Genomic DNA, 20,542 nt, shown 5'->3' on the forward strand with positions numbered 1-20,542 from the left:
GGGTGAGATCTTGCTATCTGTGACAACATGGATGGACCCAGAGGATATCATGCTAAGTGAAATAAGTCAGACTGAGAAAGACAAATACCAAATGGTTTCACTCATGTGTGTAATCTTAGAAAACAAAACAAATGAATAAACAAACAAAAAGCAGAATCAGACCTATAAATATAGAAAACAGAGACTTACCAGAGGGAAGGGCAGTGAGGGAATGGGCAAAACGGGGAAAGGGGACTGGGAGATACAGGCCTGAGTTATGGAATGAGTAAGTCACAGGAACAAAAGGTACAACAAATACAACAGTTGATGAAACTGTAATAGCACTGTATGGTGACACATGGTACCTACACTCGCGGTAAACACAGCATAACATATAGAGATAATGAATCACTGTGCTAGACAACTGAAACTAATGTAACACTGTGTGTCAACTAGACTCAAAAAAAAGTTTTAAGTCATCTATAATACTCTGTGCCTTGTCAGTCCATTACGATTTACCAAGTAGGCATTACAGTAAACAATCCAAAGGAGAGAAGGGGAATCAGCCCTAATCACCAGTGTTGAATAAGGTATTTCAATAGGAATGAATACATTTTTTGTTAATAGTCAAGATATCCTTTGCCTTTTCAGGAAGGACTATGAAGAGAAATTCTTATCTATTTCCCTTTTAAAGCTAGCTGAATATAATTATTTCTGGCTAACCTGATTTCACCATTTCAGATTTAAACATCTGAGACCAGAAAAATAATCCAGATAAAGTAAAAATTTTAAAGGTCAATCAAAAATGGCCATACTTACGTAATGTATTTATATATTTTGACTTGTTTGCTTCCCCAAAATATTGAGGCCATTCATAATAAATATTAAATGCAATAAGGTTAGGATAACAGTAATAATAATTAATTCAGCACTTAAAGAAGTTTTTATATTTCAAAAAAGGTATAAAGGAAATGAAAATTATTTGCTCAAATGGGCAAAGTACTGGAATTCATATTATTTTATAGTTACAACAGAAAAATCAATGTTTATATAGAGGAGGATCTTAAGAAAACCTATGAAAATTACAGACAGCTGATGTTCTATTTAAGGTCGGCAACAAGTATAGTAGCATATATTAGTCTTTATATGTTTTGCATATGTACAGAATGTTTTGTAATAATATATACACATTAAAAATAAAAAAGAATATTTGTTCTATATATGTGTTATATATATATGTCATATGTATAGAAGATTTCTGGAAGAATACGTAAGACATTAGTAAGATTTCCTTTGGGAAGGGAAAGCAATACATAAAGGGAGACCATATTGTGTTATCTGGTTAATTAACAACATGCATATATTTCTTTTTTTTAAATTTTTAGTAAATACTTTTGTTCCAAATTAACTAGAACATCTTTTTCTCTATTCCCAATGCTTCTGTTAATCACAAAGATTTCATCACCAAACATTTCCTAGTCTATTTCAATGTATTTGTAATAATGTTGATTATTAGAGAATAAGATTTATAGCCACTGAATTTTACTTACAGTTACCAGAAATTAAACAAGGTTCTCAATATTTGTCAATCTTCAGACTTTTCACCTACCATGAAACAAAGTAACAATACCTCCTAAAAGTCAAATAGCAATTGAAAGTAACTGGTCTGAGGATGGAATAAAAGTAGCAATAAAATATTATGGAGTTCATTTTCATACACACACACACACACACACACAGACACAAACACACACACACACACACACACACAGAAAAACATTTCTATATAAAAATACTGCACTATAGTGCATTCTAGTGGTCTTGGGAAAAACTGCAACAGAGTTTATATAAAAGAGGAATAGAAATATTCTTTACAATGTATGTAATAAAAATAACATACTATGAGCTAACATTTCATAAAAGATTAGACAAAGTAAGTAAAGAACTGTCTTGTTTACCATAGGCTGTGTTCCCTTAAAGCAGGGTCTCCCTACTAAACTGTTAAATTCACTGAAAAAAACCTTACTCCCAGAACCCTTCTCAACTTAGCAACATTCCTTTTGAAGCTAACATGCCAAATACCTTTCTCACTCATATTGTTTCCCATGGTTTTAATACTTCATCTCACTGTGTTATTTACCAATCTTCTTATTCCCTTATCTTTTTGTCTAAATGTGACTGTAAAATAAATAGCAGATCTCATGCCTAAGAACCCTATGTCTGATACATAGCTAGGCCTCCCAACTGACCTTTACTGGATAAAAGAGCATAAAAATTGTATAATAATAAAGAAGTCCCGTTATAGCTTTGTTTCAAAGTCTTTTATTATATATAATGTGCTAGGAATATAACATAGCATCTCAATCACATTTTAAATGTTGATGCTAAAAATAATCTGATTAAATCAATGAACTGTTTCTGAATTCTTATGACATGTCAGGCACTGTACTGGCTGCTGGGAATAACCGGCAGTTTGTAGTCAATTAAGGGTAGAAGCAAGGAGATGCCTAAGAGATAGAAATTAAAATAAATAACAACAGCACCCTGTGATAAGAGTTATGAGATATATCAAATGTTATAGGAATTCACATAAGAGATTATCTAATTCTGTCAAAGGTGGTGTCAAGGAGAACTACCAAAAAAAAAGGTAACATATGAGATTTTAGCTAAACCTCAAAAAACCAGTGGTTTTCCAAACAGACGAATAGATTGATGAAAAGTATTTCTGTCAGAAGAAAAAGTGGGGAAAAAAATACATCATGGGTCAAAAAAAAGGCGCGTGTGTGTGTGTGTGTGTGTGTGTGTGTGTGTATGTGTGTGTGTGTGTGTGTGTGTACAGGACTAGAAAGAGGCCTGGCTGTAAGAAGTCTTACTAAGATCTTTGAAATTAGCTACATATTTTCAAGCAGGGATATAATATATGTATTTCAAAAAATGAATCCTATGAATGTGGAAGATGAATTAGAATATGGAAATATCAGAGGCAAGGAGGACATGTGGGTTTTTATAGTGCAGGTGAAAGAGAGAAATGCGGAAAAATGGAATGTTTCAGAATTGTATTTTATGTAGTATTTAAGGTTCTTCAGTATAGAAGTTCCTGAGTAAATCTTAAACACTATGTGTTCTTGAAAAATTACATGTAAATTTCCTCATTTTACATATTCTATCACACGTTAAGGAATGCCTTGATAAATTCCTGGCTAGGTGAGTAATCTTCCTATAATGTTAAAGATTCAGTTTCACTTAATTTTGGATCTTTTTAAGTGGGACTACTTAGAAAATCTGTAACACAGCAATTCTAAATCATGATCCTTACCCTTAGGTATGTCAGGGTAAATGACAAGATGTCTAGAATTTGCTGTCCTAAAATAGATAAAGATGAAGTAAGAATGACAGGAACATTAACTGTTGAGGCTTGGAGGTGTATATAAAAGATATTAGTCTCTCTACATTTATGTTTCAAATTATGCTCAATAAAACTCCTTAAAAATTCTTGGCTTAAAGTATTAGAAAAATAATTTCAGAATCAGAAGAACTGAAATGTTCTAGAACTCCAAAATTTTAAAAATTCCTGGCATTAAAGAATTCGAAAAATAATTTCAGAGTTAAAGAACTGAAATGTTTAAGAGCTCTAATCCAGAAAGAAATGCTTTATTTATTCCTTATTACACTTAAGTAGTGCCATAACATCAGGAATAATCTCAAATCATTCCATAAATTTCAAAAGATACAAAATCAGTGACTCTGGAATCAGGAGAATTCCATTAGTTTAAAAAAAAAAAAAAATCTTCCTTAGACCCAGCCAGTTATCTCTCCTGTTTTTCAAAGTCAAACTACTTGAAAAAATAAGCGACTGTATCTGTCTCCACTTCATCTGTCCTTCTCAGCCCTCAATCCCCTGTGATCTGGTTTATGTTCCTGCTACCTCACTGAAACTATCCTGGCAAGGAGACCAGCAAGCTCCTACCTGGCACATCTAGATAACTACTTTCAGCTTACAACTTACCTGGAGTCTGCTGGGCATCTGCAATTGTCAAACTCCCACCTTCTTTAGCTTGCGTCCAACATACTGCTCTCTCCTTCCTTCTCCAACACTTCCTTTGCTGGCCCTTCCTCCATCTGCCTTTTCCTCAAACACTTCCATTTCCTGTGGCTCCAGCTGATTCTGTCTTCTTCTCCCATAATACTTGTTCTGCTTGTTTCAACTACTCCTATAACTTTATCCACAATACTTATGGTACCCAAGTATACATCTCTAGTCCTGAGTCCCACTCCCATATCTGCTTTTCAATACTTACTTCTTAATCTTTAATTCATTTGATAACTTATAAAACTTTCACTCAAGCCAGGAACCTGGGAACCATTCTTGAATTATAATTTTTATGGATTCTATTTAAAATGTTTCATAGCTGATGCCTCCTCTATTCCAGCAGCTACCATGTTATAATTTCTCATCCTAGACTATTAGACTCTTCCTGCTTCTATTCATAGATCTTTCCAGTCCATCCCCCATAACGAAGTCAGGGTGATCTTTCTAAAATCTCTTTCACACTATTCCATGCTCCTTTCAACTGCATGACAACTAAATACAATACGTATTCCTAGACTGGATCCTAGAGCAGGAAGAAAAAGTACTATAAAAATCATTACTGGGACATTTGATGGGGAAAATGCTATTAAGATCATCACTGGAGGGGCACCTGGGTGGCTCAGTCATTAAGCATCTGCCTTCAGCTCAGGTCATGATCCCAGGGTCCTGGGATCGAGCCCCACATTGGGCTCCCTGCTCAGTGGGAAGCCTGCTTCTCCCTCTCCCACTCCCCCTGCTTGTGTTCTCTCTCTCGCTGTCTGTCAAATAAATAAAATCTTAAAAAAAAAAAAAAGATCACCGGAGCATATGAATATGGGCTATATTAGATAACAGTGCTATATCAACATTAAATTTCCTTAATTTGATAAAGAGTTGTAATTATATAAGGGAATCTCCTTGCTCTTAGAAGATATATACCGAGGTATTCAGGGGCAAAGGGGTATAACATCTGCATCTAAGTAGCAAAAGATTCAGAAAAAAAGCAATACGCCTACAGAGTGAACATACCAGTAAATACAGCAAAATGTTGTCAACTGGGTGAATCCGGGTAAAAGGCATGTAGTTCTTGCAACTACTATTAGCTTGAGAAATTTCAGAATAAAAGGTTTTGAAAAACTTTCAATGTTCCCTATTATATGGAAGATAAAAGTCTGAACTCCTTAGTTAAGTTCTCCATCATCTGGCTCTTGCTCACATCTACCATTATCATTTATTAAATCACAACTAACATCCTACCGTCGACACACAGTGACTGCATATTTCTGTAACACACCAAACTACTTTGTTCCCTGTCAAACATATCCTCTCTACTTCTTGAACCTTGCCTATCTGGCGAACATCTTATTTTTTATGATACTGTTGAAGTCTCACCTCCTCTCCAATTACATCCTTCCTTCTACTTCCACCTTCCAGATCCAAATAACCACTCCCTTCTTTGTGACCCGAATGTACCCTGTACAGACATCTCCAATAGCACTTATCGTACTGCACTGCACTTTTGTGGTTTACAAGTGTGTTTCCTGCTACTCTGAGCCCTTAAGGACAGGGACAGTGACCTATGTTTATACTCAGCTCCAGCACAGTGCTTAAGTTGGATGGATATATTAATGAATATGTTTAACGAGAAGGGACACACTCATACACGCACATACACACAAAACATCCCTGGTTACTTTAGTATATGTATATTTTAACTCTTCTGTATTACAAGATAGAATCATGTATTGGTAAAGAGTATAGGCTTCAGAATCAGACAGACCTGAGGGATCTGAACCACAGCTCTCCTACAGCTTTGCAACTCTACTCAAGTTACTTTGTTTTTAAGCTTCAGGGCCTGGTACACAGTAGTTAATAAATAGCTGCCATTATTAATGTTATTATTCTTTCTCTTCCATGATGCCTATAATTAGATTGCTTAAAATCTCAAATATTCCCAAACCGCATGCTTTTAAAAGTAGTTTCCCTCCCCCCACCCATCTCTCCAATACAGCTTTTAAACAACCTCTCAAGGAATAAAAAGAATCATCTATTTTTTAACCAAGAGGTCAGCCTGTTTTCAATTTCTTGTGCCATTCAAAGATCCTGTGTAAAGGTGAAAACAAGTCCTATTAAAGTTTAATCTGCTTCTTAATATTCACAAATATCATCTGTTAAATGCTATTTTATGGCAGTTTTGCAAACAGCCCATTCATCAACTTCAAAGAAATGAGAAAAGTATGTGGTCAAAACAAGCAAAATAGAGAATTTCAATACCGCCTATCAAGTACTCAATTATCAGAAACAAAAACAAAAAATTATCTAAAAACAAAAAATCCAAAGACCACCTGTTAAAACAAATAAACTTATAATTCATATGAAAACTTCCAAAATTCTCATCTATGACCCGTTGTCCTTTACCTGTGACCCGAGCTTAATTGCTTGAGTATCTTAGACCTAGCAACATAGAAAGTTAGGATTCACTTCTGGAGAGAGATGAATAGTGCTGATAGCAAAGGAACAAAATACCAAAAAAAAAAAGTCTAGAAAAAGATAAAAAAGATTCTCAATACAGTCTGCATTTTTTCCCAAAGAAAACACATCAAAGTGAATAATACTAGTTGATGAGGGAGTAAGCATCACAGAAATTTCCTTCACAACTCAAAAACGATTTCAATTCCATAAAGAAATGGATAATGACAGCTCGGAAACACGTAAGTTTCTTAAGAAAGGACAGGGAAGAGGAAAAATGTTGCTAAATTTTTTTTTAAATGATGTAAATCAGTTTATTGGTCATGATTATTAAACATTCACAAGAACATTAACATATTACAACCATTTTTAAATGTGTATTACATATACTATTTCCTGAATTCAAAAGTATTAAGTATTAAAATTTGGATTTGTTTTAGGAATGACAAAAATTACTCCAATCTTTAAAGAGAACATCATCTTCCATTTTATTGAATTACCTTTCCTGTTTAAGAGCGTACTCCAGCATTTTGATCCTCCTCACAAGATCCTTCTTCAAAATTTCTTGACCCTTTCTTTCCCCCTGAAGGAAAGCAATCTGGGCCTGAGTAGGGAAAAGAAAGACAAAACTAAAATTAGACCAAATAAAAAAACTTTTTAACCCAGTTGAAGAAAGAAACTTTGGGAGATAGGACACTTAGATACAAATACGTTTCCTTCTACATATGTGTCACAAGTGCGTAAGTATATAGAAAGGCACTGATTGCAAGGGGAAAAAAACCTTTTTTTTAAATATGCATTTTACTTCAGATCAGGGATGTTACAACAGGTAGACTGTGTCCTCTAAGAGTCTATAATCTAAAACAACCAATATAAATGCAGACATATGCAAAGTGTACAGTATAGTTTACTCAAGTGTTTATGGCATTGAGGGGGCTTCTCTTTTATAAAGAGTGAAGATGGGGAAAGGGGATAGTAAAATCCTGAGTTCTTGTAATACCACTGCGAAGTAACAGTTCTCAGAGCTTCACCACATATATAAATCTTATGATGGACTTAAGATTGTCTTGAAAGACTTTATTCTGGACCTCCCCTGCAAACAATAAAGAGCTGCCTTTTCTCAATCCCCACTTTCACCCCAGCCTCTTTTAGAAGATTTAATGTGCAGAAAAAAAGTGAAAGTTCAAAAAAGGAAAATCAGAAACCACAGCCCTCCATAGGTTCCTGGCCCCTTCAAGGAATAATTAAAGAAAAAAACAAAAACAAAAAAAAACCCCTACATTTTAACATGTAAACAAACTGTAAAACTTTTGTCTTCAGAAAAACAGCTAGGTAAGAGTGGCTCTCCAGAATATCTAAAAAGACATTCAGAATTGAAATAGTATCTTCCACTTAAGGAACTGAAACTAGTTGCAAACACTAACTTGTTAAAGTAACTCGTAACACCACTAAGAATAGGGCAGAAGAGATTTTAGGATCCTTAAGAATAGCCATCGATTTCACTATTCTCATATGCTTTCCCCTTCCGTTTCTATTACATTAGTGCAGATAACAATGTTACTTATATTTCCACAGTGCTTTCCATTTAAGTAAGCAGGAACTTATATTTAATGATGACCATACCACATCCTTAAGAAATTGTGAATTGTCCAACTAAAGTTTAGTGAGTGAACCACTGTTTGAATTAACACTCCTTTCTATGTTTTCAGTACCATACTGAATACAAAATCCAATTTACCAAGGATCTTATAATTTTCAAGATGTAAGTAGTGCTGTTTTTGTTTTTATTTCAATAAGCTCTTGAAATTGCAATTAAAGAAGGATTATTTTTTTCTTACTGAATTAAAAATAGTCCAAAGACAACCATAGACAGAGAAAAAGAATATCTATACTACCCAAACTTAATGATCATAAAACCTTTCAAAATTATGTATTCTGCAAGGAGATCATTATTTTATGTAAGCATAATAATAACACAATGTATTTAAAGCTGACAAAAATGAGGGGCGCCTGGGTGGCTCAGTCAGTTAAGCTTCCAACTCCTGATTTCAGCTCGGGTCGTGATCTTGCGATTGTGAGACTGAGCGCCCCAGGTCAGGCTCTGTGCTGAGCATGGAGCCTGCTTAAGATTCTCCCTTCCTGGGGCACCTGGGTGGCTCAGTCAGTTAAACATCTGCCTTCGGCTCAGGTCATGATCCCAGGGTCCTGGAATCGAGCCCTGCATCAGGCTCCCTGCTCATGGGGAGCCTGCTTCTCCCTCTCCTCCCTGTTCATGTTCTCTCTCGCTCTCTCTCTCTCAAATAAATAAAATCTTTAAAAAAAAAAAAGATTCTCTCTCTCTCTCCCTCTATCCCTCATCCACATCTGCCCCCCACACTCACCCGCTAAAAAAAAGGAATAATAAAAGCTGAAAAAAATGAAAGCCTTGTCAAAAGGATATGACAGTCCAACTTGTTTGACCAAACAATGCTTTGGCATAGAATTCTATACATTCTTCAAAACGACTTTAATAAAAATAATAATCAAATCTGCATAATTATAAAATCAGAGTAATAATAAAATCAATGACCAATTTCTTCCTCTCTATATCATTTGGCTAGTTTTGTATTTCTGCCACCATCATGGTTTCTGGATGATTCTGAAACTTCAGCCCATAATACTGGAAAGTCTTTACTGTGATTAAAAACTCCTTGTGTTTCCAGTACACTTGCTTCCCCATCCTTCTACCAATTCACATACTGGATTAGTTAAATATTTAATAAAAATAAAAGACCTAGAACTGTTTAAGACAAAGGTTACAGAGAAGATGGAGTTGCCTAGAAAGACAAACAAAAAAGAATAATAGTATTGGTGATATTTCTTGGTGATCACAGAATAGCTCTGTGATATTTCTGCCAAAGATGCATAACCTAAAATCAATCATAAGGAAGTATCAGGCAAATTCAAGTCAAGGGACATTTCACATTAACTTTCTTGTGATGTTCAAAAGTGTCAGCTCATAAAAGTCAAGGAAAGACTGTTTTAGATTGAAGGAGCCTAAAAAGACATGAAAACCAAATGTAATACATGATTTTGAACTGAATTTGGCTATAAAAGGACCTAATTAGGACAAGTGATGAAACATGAATGGGGTCTGAGGATTAGATGGTAGTAATGTATCAGTGTTAATTTCCTGATTTTGATGGTTATATGTGGTTACATAAGATAGTACTTGTTTATAGGAAATAAACACTAAAGTATTTGGAGGGAGGCAACAGCCTATCAGGTTGGCTGGCAACTTGCCCTCAAATGGTTCAGGAAGAAAAACATTCTGTGTATTGCCCTTGCAACTGTTCTGTCAATGTAAGATTTATTTTTTTTTTAGTTTTGAAACAAACACTATGCCAACTCCCCCTAATATAAGATACAAATAATTCAATTCAAAGTCAGCATTATGTATAATGGAAAAACCCAAGAAGTACTGACAATCAGGAACAAAAAAGGATGTCCATTTTTTACCACAAATATTTAACCATGTTCTGGAGGTAGTGGCCAATGTCATCAGTCAAGAAAGAAAGAAGTTTAAAAACAGAAAAAAGAAAACAAAATTGTTATCACTTGCAAATGATATGAGTGGATACCAGGAAAATCCAAAGAAACTGACTATAAAGTCTTACAAAAAATAGAGGAATTTTAATGAAGTAGCTACATGTAAAAAAAATAAATTAAAACCCATGAGCTATGAAAACAGTTCTATAATGATAGAAAACAATCCCATTTCTAATAACAAAAATAAGCTGATGAGAATAAAACTTCCAAGAAAAAAAATAAAAGCTAAGCAAAGAATACAGCACATGAGAATTCTAAAATACACATGGGAAAAAAAGCAAAATAAACAAATTATTTAAAATCCCTGAGATATTTTAAAAGATATTATGATTCTACAATCACTTAAATGGTGGTACTGATTCATGAACAGAGCTATGGTATGGACAGTCCAAACACAAACCCAAATATATACAGGAATTTAGTATATGCTAAAGGGGACGCTGCAGATCACTGGGGGGAATGTGGATTATTCAATAAATGTTGATGGGCAGCCACCTGGAAAATATTTCTCACATCAAAACAATAAAAAATGTTCAGGGGTGCCTGCGTGGCTCAGTCGGTTAAGCATCTGCCTTCAGCTCAGGTCATGATTCCAGGGTTCTGGGATTGAGCCCCACATTGGGCTCCTTGCTCAGTGGGGAGCCTGCTTCTCCCTCTCTCTCTCTGACTGCCGCTCCCCCTGCTTGTGCTCTCTCTCTCTCTCTGTCAAATAAATAAATAAAATCTTTAAAAAAAAATGTTCAAAGAACCCCAAAGCATTTGAAGAAAAGGTAGGGTTTGTTTTTGTTCTAATAATCTCAAAGTTAGGAAAGCCTTTCTGAGAATAAGATAAAATCCAAAGCCATAAAAGACTAATACATTTTATCTCAAAAAAATATTTGCATGTATATGGCAATTAAAAAGTTGCTGAAAACCTGTTATGAGAAATAAGACAATTCTTTTTTGACAAATGTCAAAATGAAATAGGAAATGCAGTCAACACAAATCACAAGAGTTTGCTTTTCTTACTATATTAAGAGCACTTACAAATCAGTAAGATAAGGACTCAACAGAAAAACATACAAAGGACATGCTCATAGAAAGGAAATACAAAACCTCAAACATATTAAAAAGATGTTTAATGTCACATGAAAGAGAAATACCAATTAAAACTATAATCAGATTTCCTCTTTTCCATCAGACTAAGTTCAATAATGTAATAAAACAATTATGTTGGGGGGAAAAGGCATTTGCATGTTGGCTGTGATGATATAAATCAATTTCACTACAGGGGACAATTTGGCAACATCCACTGACTCTGTAAATGCTCATACTCTTTACTCAGCAATTCTAATTCTAGATTGTTATCCTTCAAATATATTTGCACACGTGTGAAATGATACACTGAAAGAATACACACAAAAATGTATGTATAATTCTAATGTCCCTCCACAGGGGACAGGTTAAATAAATTATAAATACCACTAGTGGAAAATCAGGTCCTCAACTGATATCTATAAAAAAAGAGGAAGAAAGAGTCAATCTCTTAGATATTTTCCCTCTGGAAAACTCTACTCAGAAAATTGAAAAAAAGATCTTAAAACATATGTTCTTACAGACTAATTTCTTCTGTAAAAACCACCTGAGTCTAAAACATAATAACTGGTATAAATCTCTTTACCCTTTCAAAATAAAAAGTAAATCCCAGATAAAGATTTTTCTAATATGGCAGGATACTGTTGTTTGAATTGGATTATTTAACTGAAAAGACAGGAAGGGGAGGACAGACATAAGGGAAAAAAAAGACTGAAAGAAAGGAAGGGTAAGGTGGGAGGGGGAAAGGGGGAGGGAGGAGGGGGGAGAAGGGGTGGGGAAGGAAGAAAGGGAGGGAGGGAGGAAGGAAGGAAAGAAAGAAAAAATAAAAAGAAAGTGGGATACATCTATACAAAGGATTGCTACGTATTTGTTACAGACAGCTCTAGATATATTGATTTAGAATGATTCCCAAGATAGATTAAATAAAAAAAAAAAGCAAGACACAGAACAATGTATATAGTTCGCAACCATTTGGTTTAAAAAAAAAAAGGTAAATATACTATTATGCTTCTATGTATAAGTAATAACTCTGGAATGATTCACAAACATGTAGTCGTTCTGAATGTCTCCTGAGAAAGTAACTAGGTGGCTGGGAGAAAGAGGAACGGGAGTTAAAACTACTTTTAAAATATCCATGTCCGTCCTTATACCTTCTGAATGCCGTACCACAGGCATGTTACTATGCGTAAAAGTCTCTTAATTGAAAAATGTAATGACAATTACAGCCAAACAACTTCATTCACCAGATCTGGCTCCACAAGCCACCAGTTTGTAGACTTTGTCTTGGATGTTTTAATCCAACTACGTTATTTTTACAAAGGAGAAAAAAGCACCAAGAGATTGAGTAGTTTATATCCCTAAAGAGCACAGCATTCTCACAAATGAACTAAGATGACAGTCCAAGACCATGAATGAATCACCACTTGGAAAACTCACACGCAATGTAGTGGGAGTATCAGCAACAAGGATATGATAGAAAAACGCATGGTGCAAAGGGCCCCTTAAAGGTTCTCCCTGCACATCACTACAACAGAATTCCTTCTGAAATAAAGAGAGACAGTTCTCTAGAGAGCAAATATATTCCTAGCCTCCAATACTGTCCAGTAATATGGAACAGTGATGAATTCAGTTATCTAATTTTTTTTATAGCTATACCTTATGAACTATTAAGCTACAATCTGCCTACTTTTTAAAAACTCTTGCTTCTGCCTGCACTAATGTCACCTCAACATTCTCACAGAGTGAATTCTTCTAAACTTTCCAGAGTTCCGGGAACAAAAGATTAAGACATGCAATTGAAATCTTAAGAAAAAAATTAGAAAAATGAAGTAAATTCAATTTGATCAAGTAGGTAAGGTATGAAAATAGCTTTCAAGTGTTACAAATAAAATAATATATTTTTTAAAATTGTAAGTCATCATACATCCACTTATCTGTACAAGGAAACCTAATGGTAATGGCACATATATTTGAAAAGAAAACTTCGGAATTATCTTCAAGGAAAATGAATGTTAGAACTTTCACGATGCTTTATAAAATTTTTACATTATATACCTAAAATTAGGCCTTCATTTCCTAACAATGAGAAATAAAAAAGATAAAAACAACAATAACTGGATATTTTACAATTTGAGTCTACATGGTACACAAAAATTAATTTTTGTATTATTTTTCAATTCCAATTTGTCAAAAGGATATAGATAAGGAGTATAAATCTGTTTTAGCTAGGCAGGTTTATCTGTATATTCAGGAATATCTAATAAAGAAATTATTTTAAATGTACCATTTAATTTATTGAAACCATTTAAACTATCTTGTACTCTAAAATTAAAAAGGGCTCAAATTGAAAACTGAAATCACTAGAAAACATATTCACAAAAAGAAAAATACACAACATATTAGTTTGGGTTGGACACTTTTCAGTTGTTTCTTGGTCATCCGCTTTGGGAGGGAAAAAGCACTCACTTTTACAAAAATGTAAAGTACAAGAAAATTTGACCGATTTAAGCTTCTCACTTTGAATTTGAGCACAAACTCACAAATAGAGAAATATTTGAAAAGTAAAAGTGAGTAATATAGTTTACTTAAGCTAAGAAATAGCATACGATGAAGTTTCAATAATTTGCTTTATATCTAAACACCTTTATAAATCATACCTGTTCCCTCTGAAAAGCCTTGGATTACATTATTCTCTTAAATTCGGGCTGCCAGTTGGTTTTCTCTGGCATACAACTGTTGCCTCTAGAAAGGCCTCTCTCCTGAAGACAGTGTGACATTAAACTTTACCATGGGAATCACCTAGAGGACTTACTAAAAAACACAGACTACTTGAGCCACGCTCTACCCTCAGTCTAGAGTGGGGCCTGAGAATTTGCATTTCTAGCAAGTACCCAGGTGATGCTAATGCTGCTATTCTGGGACAATACTTGGAGAACCACTGACCTACACCATTTGTGACATAGTTAGAAGGCCAAAAATAAAGCAAATAGGCCGTTAAAGAATGAGGGATTGAGCTGTCCCAGAACCCTAGCTCTCTCCTCCACAGAAGTACAAAGTCTTATATAGGCCCTCAAGCTGACAGACAAGAACACATTAGTTTTTTTGATTCTCTTCCAAATTTCTTGTTTATGACTATATTTTTAGCAGTCTCAAGATAAAAACATAAAATTGACCATTTATCATTCAGTTTAATCACATCTTTAGGGAATACCTACTACCCACCACAGTCCATATTACTGTAAAGAATATAGGAAAGACAAAACCAAGTTCCTACTCACAGTGCACTTCCAATCTAATGAGGGTACAAGATCAGGACATGTAGGTATAGAAAAGAGCTAAGACCAGACAATGGGGTCTCCTAATAAATGAGGATTTGAGTCATAAATTTATTGAATGTTCACATTTATTCATTTAACAGTATTAACTGAGCACCTGCCTTGCACCAGGCAGTCATTGACACTAGGGCTAGGGTAGTGACAAAATAAAACAGAGCTCACTGCCCAGTGGATGAAACATGTATGCTGAACAAAACATATGATGTTGTATGCAACTAGAACCAGAAACAGTTATAGGCAAAAGCAGTGACTATAAAAATAAACACAAAATAGGGGCATCTGGGTGGCTCAGTTGGTTAAGTGTCCGACTCTTGATTCTGGCTCAAGTCATGATCTCAGGGTGGTGAGACTGAGCGCTCAGTGGGGAGTCTGAGATTCTCTCTCTCTCTCCCTCTGCCCCCCCCTTTTTGCTCTAAAAAATAAAAAAAATCTTTAAAAATAAATAAATAAATAAACACAAACTACAGTGAGATGCCTAGTCAACTCTGGGGTCAAGTACAAAACTGATGTTCATCTCAGAAACTGTATTTTAATCTAGTATTAACTTTACAACTAGCTTTATCTTTCAATAAATGAATGAGCTTCCTGAAATTTTCCTCAAAAATTCTGTACCATTATTTTTATTTATTTATCTAGCATTCTTTTCCAAAGAAGATGAGTAATTTTTTTTTAGATGACACATTATGTCTGAAATGCCATAGGAGATAGTGGTATATTCGATCACATCAATCCCTCCATCCCTACATGTATGATTAAAAATATAGACTGTCCTACACAACAAACTCTCCACTGCCCAAATTCACACTTAAAACATTAATTACATGCATATTATCAACTGATGGCAAGATATAAATAACTGTACATCAAGTTTCTTGAGTCCGCACAAAGGTTCCCTCTTGCCCCCAACCAATCAATTCCCACAGCATGTCCTCCTATCTCTCTAATCTTTACAAATGTTTCTAATGTTTGCACAAAGAAGTGGAAAATTCAGTTACAAAAAACATATATACATATACATATATGCAATATACAAGCGTATCAGATTAACATTGTGTACTATAAACTTGCACAATGTTATATCAGATATATTTCAAAAAAGCTGGAAAAAAAAGAATATGTATATATTCATACACATACATAGAGTGGAGTGAGAGAATAAGGTATCAATCAAAGGGAGAATCTGTGGATGTGCAGTATAATAAACTTGACATTCACAGATTTAATATTCACAGTTATCACTGTTTGAGAGCCACTCAGAAGATATTCCCTTAAGACAATGAGAAGCTAGAGGACAGATCCAGAGTAAATGAGTGAGCCGAGCCTAGATAAGCATTCACATCTCAAAGTTCAAAAGCAGTAACTCTATTTTTCTTTTTTAAACTGAGTTTCTTCATAAAAAATGTCTCCCCTGACCCCAACCCCAAAGAAAACCAAATGGCTAGCACAAATGAAGTGAAGAAAAATATAAGGACTAAGAAAGTAACAGTTCTTAGGAAAAGAAGGAAATGCCAAATTTGGTATTTGGTAACAGCTTGTAACTATGAATGTGAACAAGTCCACCAAATGTTCTATACAAAAAAAAAAAAAGAAAAAAAACATTACTGACTCAGCAAGTGCTCTAACCTGAGCAAAATCTATTCATCAAAAGAAATAAAACTTTCATTAACACTAAGAAGAGGGGCGCCTGGGTGGCTCAGTTGGTTAGGCGACTGCCTTCGGCTCGGGTCATGATCCCGGGGTCGTGGGATCGAGCCCTGCATTGGGCTCCCTCCTCCGCGGGAAACCTGCTTCTCCCTCTCTCGCTCCCCCTGATTGTGTTCCCTCTCACGCTGTCTCTCTCTCTCTCTCTCTCTCTCTCTCTCTGTGTCAATTAAATAAATAAATCTTAAAAAAAAAACCACTGAGAAGAATATTAACTTAATAGGAATATATATATATGAAACATGAATCTCAAAGGAAACATGATTCAGAGGAAGCAAGGGTCCCACACAAAGACCTCTTAATTTTAAAATTTGAGGATGCACAAAGTTCTCAAAGTATCCCTTGCAAATGACAAGTTTTCTATAGTGTATGATTTTCTTTATGGTTAGAAAACTGCAAAGGAGTTCTAAACATGTCCTAAACCAAATCACCTTTTGAGAGGTATACAATCTCTAAAGAAGCAGTCTTCAAGGGGCAACACTTTTCATATTTAAAGCATTCATTCAATATGTCTGAATTGTGAACCTATAAATGTAAGGCGTTATGAAACTAAAGCCCAAATTCTTCCCAATGGAATTTAAGGCTATCTACAATCTGTTCCCAGCTCACCGGTCTAGCTTTGTCTTCCACATTTCCTTCTCACACAACCTGTGCTCTAATCAAAGCAGACCATCTTTTGGTCTTCAAATATGGCCTCAACTCTTCCAGGCCCATGCCTTGGCTTATGTTCTTCTCTTCATCCCCACTACCTTCCCCAAATGCCCTTTTGCAATTTCAAATTCTACCAATGCCAACTCTTAGCCTATTTAGCTTAAAGTAATCCCTCCCTTCTCTGAGGTACTCTAAAGAGTACTTATTATTTTCTACTAAAGAAAAACACCTCTATGTGTAAATACTGTTTTACTACTTTATGGCACTTAAACTAATGTTCATTCAGGAGGCAAGAAAATAAGCACTTTGTAGTACAAGGCATTCTGCTAAACACAGTTTAAGTATTAAACTAATCTAATTTTCTGTTATTACAGTTTTTATATCATTTTCTTTGAGTTTATTACAGAAGTAATAATAATAATAATTGAGTAAAAAATCAATTTAAGCAAATTTACCATAACTTACCTAACCATTGTGGCAGATCTTGCAGACTGGCTACTCAAAATACACATTCCCAACCCCTTTCTACTCTGTAACTTCCCACTATAGAATCTGGAAAGTAAAATTCACGCTTTCTTAGTTTCTGTTGTGGCCACACATGGCTATGTAATCAATGAGATATGTATGGGTATCTGTTGGGGACGGGGAGAAGGTACTTATGAGAAAATTTATCATTCATTGATAAAGGAGACACACCCAAAAAACATTCAAACAAACCTATCTGCTGCTTTTCACTCTGGTCTTGAGATCTCTAACTACAGCAGTCCCGTAATCATAATGTAACGAGAAAGAAGACAATAAGCCAACAGACTGGGGTGAAGGATGGCAGAGGAGAACAACAGAAAAGGCCTAGTTACTTTATGTCATCACTGAGTAACTACACCAGCTTATGTCAGAGAAAAAGACTACCCACCACCAGACTTGTGGGAAAAATATGACCTTTGTTATGTCAGTGTTAGATCCGAAGGGGTATGTGCACCCCGATGTTTAAAGCAGCAATGTCCACAATAGCCAAACTGTGGAAGAAGCCAAGATATCCATCGACAGATGAATGGATAAAGATGTGGTGTGTGTATATATATGTGTATATATATATGTGTATACACACACACACACAAACACACACAAATGGAATATTATGCAGCTATCAAAAAGAATGAGATCTTGCCATTTGCAACGACGTGGATGGAACTGGAGGGTGTTATGCTGAGTGAAATAAGTCAATCAGAGAAAGACGTGTATCATATGACCTCACTGATATGAGGAATTCTTAATCTCAGGAAACAAACTGAGGGTTGCTGGAGTGGTGGGGGGTAGGAGGGATGGGGTGGCTGGGTGATAGACATTGGGGAGGGTATGTGCTTTGGTGAGCGCTGTGAATTGTGCAAGACTGTTGAATCACAGATCTGTACCTCGGAAACAAATAATACAATATATGTTTAAAAAAAAAGAAGAAGATAGCAGGAGGGGAAGAATGAAGGGGGGGAAATCGGAGGGGGAGACGAACCATGAGAGACGATGGATTCTGAAAAACAAACTGAGGGTTCTAGAGGGGAGGGGGGTGGGAGGATGGGTTAGCCTGGTGATGGGTATTAAAGAGGGCATGCTCTGCATGGAGCACTGGGTGTTATACACAAACAATGAATCATGGAACACTACATCAAAAACTAATGATGTAATGTATGGTGATTAACATAACAAAATTTTTTTTAAAAAAAGCATTCCTGATACTCATTTCACTAGAGCTGGGCATTTAGACTGTAATTTTTCATTATTACAAAATAAACTGCTAATGATATTCTTCATGCATATAGATTTTTTAAGCTTTTAATTTTAATTCCAGTGTAGTTAACATAAAGTGTTATATTAGTTTCAGGTATACGATATAGTGATTCAACAGTTCTATACATCACTCAGTGCTCATCATAATAAGTGTACTCTTTAATCCCCATCACCTATTTCACTCACCTTCACACACCTCCCTTCTGGTAACCATCAGTTTGTTCTCTATAGTTAAGAGTCTGTTTCTTGGTTTGTCTTTTTTTTTTTCCTTTGCTCATTTTGTTTTGCTTCTTAAATTCCACATGAGTGAAATCATATGGTATTTGTCTTTCTCTGACTTATTTGACTTAGCACTGTACTCTCTAGACCCATCTATGTTGTTGCAGATTTCATTCTTTTTATGGCTGAATAATATTCCACTGTATATATATATATATATATACCACATCTTCTTTATCCATTCATCTACTGATGCACACTTAGGTTGCTTCCATAATTTAGCTATAGTAAATAATGCTGCAATAAACATAAGCGTGCATGTATCACTTTGAATTAGTGTTTTTGTATTTTGGGGGGTAAATACCTAGTAGTGTGATTACTGGATCATAGAGTAGTTCTATTTTTAACTTTTTGAGAACCTCCATTCTGTTTTCCACAGTGGCTGCACCAGTTTGCATTTCCACCAACAATGTAAGAGGGTTCCTTTTTCTCCACATCCTTGCCAACACTGGTTGTTTCTTGTGTTTTTGATTTTAGCCATTCTGACAGGTGTGATATCTCATTGTGGTTTTCATTTACATTTCCCTGACAGTGAGTGATGTCGAGCATCTTTTCATGTGTCTGCTCGCCACCTGTACATCTTCTTTGGAGAAATGTCTATACATGTCTTCTGCCCATTTTTTAAACTGGATTATTTGTTTTTTGAATGTTGAATTATATCAGTTCTTTATTTTGGACACTAACCTTTTCTTGGGTATGTCATTTGCAAGTACCTTCTCCTGTTCAGTAGGGTGCCTTTCATGCATATAGACTTTTAAGGGAATTATTTCTCTGGGAAAGACTGCAACAAACTGAATTACTAGGTCAAAGTCTGTTTCCTGATAGATAATGACCAACTGATAATACCAACAATGTATGAGAGTAAAGTTTAACAAATCTCACCTAGCATTGGGTGTTGTTATTGACTTTTAAACACTCATAGATAGAAAAGAGTACCTTTCATTGCTTTAATGAATATTTCTTTTACAATATTAATATTGACTATTTTGCCATATGCTGACTGTTGTCCTGTAACAGAACCATCCAAATACTCATTAAGAGAGTAGTTCAATAAGCTATATTTTGATTGCTTTAAAAAATTAATCTTCCTCATTAAAAAATACTATAAAATGGAAAAAAAATTCAAATTTTATATAAATAAAGGAAAAAACCAACATCCATTCCTTTACCCCATCCCACTACCTAGAGATAACCAATGTGAACAGTTTCCTGAATTCTCTTGTGAACTTTCCTGTATGCAGAGACAGAAAGATAAGCAAAAATGACATCTGTTTTGGTTACATAATTACCGAAAGTGCAGAGACTACAACTATACATATATGAAAATACATGAAATTAATGAAAGCTATCTTTTTTTGAGCTCTTCCTATGTTACATTTTTCAGAATAAGTGTTTTAACTCATTTCATTGTCACACAAACAAAGAGACAAAGTAACTATGTACAAACCAATCATCTTTAAAACATGTATACTAACAGAGATCTGAAGAAAACACAGATGGTAGAGGGTTAAATTTAAAGAGCTTGTAGTGAAGGAGGGTAAGTCTGAAATGTAAGTTTATATGTTGCTGATTTTACTATTAAGGTGGGCACTCCCTATAGGCAGTAGGCAAGACA

At 35.0% G+C, this 20,542-nt stretch overlaps 1 protein-coding gene across 2 annotated transcripts in view; it reads right to left on the bottom strand.

The window, feature by feature from the left end:
* Positions 1 to 20,542, bottom strand: part of STRN (striatin) — a 94,148-nt gene that overhangs the window by 55,461 nt on the left and 18,145 nt on the right. For both annotated transcript variants that reach the window (XM_028117141.2, XM_028117142.2), the window contains exon 2: positions 7,018 to 7,121. In XM_028117141.2, the coding sequence (XP_027972942.1) occupies positions 7,018 to 7,121 (104 nt within the window). The remainder of the gene's footprint in view (positions 1 to 7,017; positions 7,122 to 20,542) is intronic.

This window comes from Eumetopias jubatus, unplaced genomic scaffold, assembly GCF_037043125.1.
Source record: "Eumetopias jubatus isolate StellerSeaLion01/CBP00866 unplaced genomic scaffold, mEumJub1_p1.0 scaffold_9, whole genome shotgun sequence".
Taxonomy (NCBI): Eukaryota; Metazoa; Chordata; class Mammalia; order Carnivora; family Otariidae; genus Eumetopias; species Eumetopias jubatus.